The sequence below is a fragment of the Pristiophorus japonicus genome, chromosome 15, assembly GCF_044704955.1.
Source record: "Pristiophorus japonicus isolate sPriJap1 chromosome 15, sPriJap1.hap1, whole genome shotgun sequence".
In the NCBI taxonomy this organism is placed as follows: domain Eukaryota; kingdom Metazoa; phylum Chordata; class Chondrichthyes; family Pristiophoridae; genus Pristiophorus; species Pristiophorus japonicus.
The window spans coordinates 126,802,421-126,808,420 of record NC_091991.1 but is presented as its reverse complement, the minus strand read 5'-3'; the positions used below and the strand labels follow the sequence as shown (position 1 = coordinate 126,808,420).

Genomic DNA, 6,000 nt, shown 5'->3' with positions numbered 1-6,000 from the left:
TTGGAGGACTCCCAGTGCTGCAGTTGGTAAGTAGAAAATGTTTTATTTACTGATTTTTTAAAAAATATATATTTTTTATTAATTTCTTTTGATTGATTTATTGGTTGATTTATTGATGTATTTATCATTTATTATTGATGATGGCTCTTTATTTGTAAAACTGAAGTGTTTAATGTTTGTAAACTTCCCTTTAAACCTCCCGCCCCCATTCCCTACGCCTAATTTGGAACCTACGCCTGATTTTCTAAAGTGTGGACAAGGTTTTTTCGAACGTACGCAAATCTTCACTTACTCCATTCTAAGTTAGTTTGGAGTAAGTTTTCACTGCCTAAACTTTGAAAACAGGCGTAAGTGGCCGGACACGCCCCCTTTTGAAAAAAAAAAATTCTGTTCCAAAGTGAAACTGTTCTAACTGACTAGAACTGGAGCAAACTAAATGCCGAGAATTCGAATTTCTAAGATACTCCATTCTAAACCAGTTGCTCCAAAAAAACAGGAGCAACTCAGGCCGAAACTTGGCCCCATAATGTTAGAAAACTTAGAGGTGTTTATTCTTATATCCTGGATCTGTGTTTATATGAATACATAGGAAATAATTAATATCTTTAATATTCATAATTATCTGAAAATTGGTTACTTTGAAAAATTCAGGTCTATCTTTCTCACAAAGTTCATTTATTTCATGCCTGAATAACAATTACATTTTCAATGTGATGCATTTAAATTTTCACTTCTTGATTTTCCGATCAAATTTTCATGAGAGTAGGCATTACTCTTACATTTGCCGATGGTCCGCGCCAGCAGCAGAAGGCCGGGGGAGATTGGACAAGCAGGCCTTAAACTGTCCACACCCAATTCCTTCTGCCCAACATTTTGCCACTTTGTACTGTAGCCTGCTCTCACATAGAGGTGCTGATTTTAATTTTTATCACCAGACAGGGTGTAAAACGAACGGCCGATTCACCATCGCCCTTTTCTTGCCCAGTGATAACAGTTAAAATTACCCCAAAATGTGCGACAGTCTCATTGAGTGGACTAAAGTTACTCTAAAATATTTAAATTGGGAGAAGGTAATTGTACTGCTTGCTATCAATCCAATTTTGTCTGAGCTTGAGGGAAGCTCCATGTTCAATGGAACAGAGGCTTCTCATGGAATTGTTTTCCAGTGCACTCTTGATAATGTGATGCTTTTATAATTTTTAGTGAGTTTAATTAAAAATGTATTTTTGAACTTTTACCTGGGACAATTTTAAATCAGTCATCTTTTTCGGTATTGTTTTTAGATGTACCAAAACAACAGCATATTTTCCTATCTGGAAAACTAGCATTATGTGAAGCAGTTACAAAGCTTTAGCAGAACAGGAACAGATTAAAAAAGAGTACAAGTGATCAAATATCTCACCAAAGACCACATTTACCAGAAACTCAGGAAGCCACAAGACGTCTAAGTGTCAAAATAGTTACACATTTGACAGGTTTGGATGATGTCATGAACCATGGACCCAAATTTAAAAGGGTGGCGGGACAGACGGTGGGAGAGGGAGGGTGGGAGAGGGAGGGACGGTGGGAGAGGGGGGGACGGTGGGAGAGTGAGGGACGGTGGGAGAGGGAGGGACGGGGGGAGAGGGAGGGACGGGGGGAGAGGGAGGGACGGTGGGAGAGGGAGGGACGGTGGGAGAGGGAGGGACGGTGGGAGAGGGAGGGACAGGGGGAGAGGGAGGGACGGTGGGAGAGGGAGGGACGGTGGGAGAGGGAGGGACGGTGGGAGAGGGAGGGACGGTGGGAGAGTGAGGGACGGTGGGAGAGGGAGGGACGGGGGGAGAGGGAGGGACGGTGGGAGAGGGAGGGACGGTGGGAGAGGGAGGGACGGTGGGAGAGGGAGAGACGGTGGGAGAGTGAGGGACGGGGGGAGAGGGAGGGACGGTGGGAGAGGGAGGGACGGTGGGAGAGGGAGGGACGGTGGGAGAGGGAGGGACGGGGGGAGAGGGAGGGACGGGGGGAGAGGGAGGGACGGTGGGAGAGGGAGGGACGGGGGGAGAGGGAGGGACGGTGGGAGAGGGAGGGACGGGGGGAGAGGGAGGGACGGTGGGAGAGGGAGGGACGGTGGGAGAGGGAGGGATGGTGGGAGAGGGAGGGACGGTGGGAGAGGGAGGGACGGGGGGAGAGGGAGGGACGGTGGGAGAGGGAGGGACGGTGGGAGAGGGAGGGACGGGGGGAGAGGGAGGGACGGTGGGAGAGGGAGGGACGGGGGGAGAGGGAGGGACGGTGGGAGAGTGAGGGACGGTGGGAGAGGGAGGGACGGTGGGAGAGGGAGGGACGGTGGGAGAGGGAGGGACGGTGGGAGAGGGAGGGACGGTGGGAGAGTGAGGGACGGGGGGAGAGGGAGGGACGGGGGGAGAGGGAGGGACGGGGGGAGAGGGAGGGACGGTGGGAGAGGGAGGGACGGTGGGAGAGGGAGAGACGGTGGGAGAGTGAGGGACGGTGGGAGAGGGAGGGACGGGGGGAGAGGGAGGGATGGTGGGAGAGGGAGGGACGGTGGGAGAGGGAGGGACGGGGGGAGAGGGAGGGACGGTGGGAGAGGGAGGGACGGGGGGAGAGGGAGGGACGGTGGGAGAGTGAGGGACGGTGGGAGAGGGAGGGACGGTGGGAGAGGGAGGGACGGTGGGAGAGGGAGGGACGGTGGGAGAGGGAGGGACGGTGGGAGAGGGAGGGACGGTGGGAGAGTGAGGGACGGTGGGAGAGGGAGGGACGGGGGGAGAGGGAGGGACGGTGGGAGAGGGAGGGACGGTGGGAGAGGGAGGGACGGTGGGAGAGGGAGGGACGGTGGGAGAGGGAGGGACGGTGGGAGAGGGAGGGACGGGGGGAGAGGGAGGGACGGTGGGAGAGGGAGGGACGGTGGGAGAGGGAGGGACGGTGGGAGAGGGAGAGACGGTGGGAGAGTGAGGGACGGGGGGAGAGGGAGGGACGGTGGGAGAGGGAGGGACGGTGGGAGAGGGGGGACGGTGGGAGAGGGACGGTGGGAGAGGGAGGGACGGTGGGAGAGGGAGGGACGGTGGGAGAGGGAGGGACGGTGGGAGAGGGAGGGACGGTGGGAGAGGGAGGGACGGTGGGAGAGGGAGGGACGGTGGGAGAGGGAGGGACAGGGGGAGAGGGAGGGACGGTGGGAGAGGGAGGGACGGTGGGAGAGGGAGGGACGGTGGGAGAGGGAGGGACGGTGGGAGAGGGAGGGACGGTGGGAGAGGGAGGGACGGGGGGAGAGGGAGGGACGGTGGGAGAGGGAGGGACGGTGGGAGAGGGAGGGACGGTGGGAGAGTGAGGGACGGTGGGAGAGGGAGGGACGGGGGGAGAGGGAGGGACGGTGGGAGAGGGAGGGACGGTGGGAGAGGGGGGGACGGTGGGAGAGGGACGGTGGGAGAGGGACGGTGGGAGAGGGAGGGACGGTGGGAGAGGGAGGGTGGGAGAGGGACGGTGGGAGAGGGAGGGACGGTGGCAAAGGGATGGACAGTGGGAGAGGGGTGGACAGTGCTCCGACCAAATTGTGGACCTGGCTGGTGGGCAAGAATGGGGATTTTGCGGCAGGTGGCCGCAGCCAGGGACTCCGAGGAACTAGACCCCGCAATCAGTGAAAGCAGTGACTGGGGGCAATCAGGACAGTGTTGGGGGTCCACGACGATTGTGGGGAGACCCAGGGGCTCCTGTGGAGCCTGGGGTGAGGGGGAAACTGGCCTCTTCTGGCCAGTCAGCATCTCCCACCGTGGCTGCTGCAAACAGTGCTGGCTTCCCCCGACTTGAAAAGAAAGACTTGCATTTATATGGCGCCTTTCACGACTACCAGACATCTCAAAGTGCTTTACAGCCAATGCAGTACTTTTGGAGTGTAGTCACTGTTGTAATGTGGGAAATGCGACAGCCAATTTGCGCACAGCAAGCTCCCACAAACAGCAATGTGATAATAACCAGATAATCTGTTTTTGTTATGTTGATTGAGGGATAAATATTGACCAAGACACCGGGGATAACTCCCCTGCTCTTCCTTGAAATAGTGCCATGGGATCTTTTACATCCGCCTGAGAGAGCAGACGGGACCTCGGTTTAACGTCTTATCCGAAAGACGGCATCTCCAGCACTGCACTGGAGTGTCAGCCGAGAGTTCTTTGTGCTCAAGTCCCTGGAGTGGAACTTGAACCCACAACCTTCTGGTAGAGATTACTTTAAAATATTATGTTGGCCCCTGCCTTCCTTCAGAGGGAGCCTTGTCGATGGCTGGGAATGCGCCGGGTGCTACGATTTTCAAATTTTAAAGCCTACCACACACCATTCTCGCCGGGTGAGAGGAGTTTAAATCCAAGCTCAGGAGAGTGAAGGTGGATTAGCAACCATACCTGCACCCTGCGAAGTCTAGCTGCCTGAACCTACACTCTTAAATGTATCATTCTTTTGTATAAACAGAAGGACATAGGTAACATTTAAGATAATAGAAAATAGTGGAATTAAACACTAACATTGATGTGAAATCCACGAGGATACCCAATGAGCATTCTAGCTGTCCAGTAAGACACTATCTAATGGTTGAAATTACAGTGATATTAACTTTTATTTGAATGAGACAAGGCATCAAAGTAGATTGTGCACGTATGCATGTTTTGCATTAATATTAACTGAATGATAAAAGTCATTTCACTTAAAACAGTGTAACAACCACAACTTTCATTTTCACAATATAGGCCAAACTATGCGGTTGAGACTAGGGGACAGATTCTCCTGTTCCTATCCACGTTTATATTGGGTGGCCTGGGCATAGAGAATAGAAAAAAATCAGATGGGTAGGAGTGCCCATAAGGGAGTCCACATGAAATCTCATCCATTCATTGAAATGGATGGAGAACCGATCAGATTCCCTTACGGGCATACATTCCTCCCACCCAATTCTCCTCAATTCACCGAGCCCGGTGGGTCCAAGATATTCAGGCACAGGTACACGAAAATCAACATTACGGTCTCAGAGAGGAAAATGTCCATAATTTGGAGTTTGCTTCCTGTAATGTTAAAAAAAACTCATTTTCCCAATACTTCCTTTGCAGTATTATACAGTGAACATTTGATTTATTAGAATAATAGAGTAGAACATGCAGAAATGTTGCTGTTTTTAATGGGAAGGGATCAACCTTCATGAAACCTTTTGTATGACCAAAGCCAAAATACTGGCTTTGTGCTTAGTTCAGCGTTAAACTATATAACTGAATCTTTAATGGTCGAAACTACAATTCATCCTTTTTAGCTTCACTGGCTGTGTCCTCGACTTTTGTACGTTGCTCAGTTGTACTATTGGTCAGTCCGTTGTGAATGTCATCAATATCCTGCAATATTCAGAAGAAAACATTAATCATTAGATCAGTATCAATAGAGACTGTTTGAGGGCAGAAAATGGGCCTCAAGAAAATCGCTGAGGATCACAGAATGCACTGACCAGTTCATCATTATCATCTTTGTTGTCTTCCTGAGGTAATACGCCACCATTGTCTAAAAAGGTTGTAAATGTCTCCAGATCCCTTGCCCCATCATAGTCTATAATCTGCAAAATAAGCAACGGGCAATTTTCTTAACTTATCACAAAGAAAGTCTTGCATTTATGTAACATCCTTCATGACCACCAGATGTCTCAAAGTGCTTCACAGTCAATGAAGTACAGAATAGTGAAATATAAACAACGTGACTAGGTAGAATTTTGGGGATTTGATATGACATCTTTATGAAAATATGAAATCGTCTTAGTTGAAGGATTGATTAGTTGGCAGTAAGGCCTGTAGGTTAAGAGCCCTAATTCACTCCATCAGCTGCGCACGCCTCATTGCCAGACCAACCTGATTGAGCCCCTGGGGTAGATTTACCCACACTGCCCGACGACAGAACTCCTTCACTGGCTGCCCGATAATCCCGAGAGTCCATCAATGCGCTAGTTCGGGAAGGCTCTTCAAATTGCGCTAATTTGTTTAGGCATTA

General features: G+C 51.3%; 1 protein-coding gene across 1 annotated transcript in view; it reads right to left on the bottom strand.

Moving 5' to 3' along the window:
* Positions 1-5,258: 5,258 nt before the first annotated feature.
* Positions 5,259-6,000, bottom strand: part of LOC139281597 (protein disulfide-isomerase-like) — a 43,976-nt gene continuing 43,234 nt past the window's right edge. The window contains exons 10-11 of the mRNA XM_070901747.1: positions 5,468-5,572; positions 5,259-5,357 (exon numbers count right to left, since the gene is read on the bottom strand). Coding sequence (XP_070757848.1) covers positions 5,259-5,357; positions 5,468-5,572 — 204 coding nt within the window. The remainder of the gene's footprint in view (positions 5,358-5,467; positions 5,573-6,000) is intronic.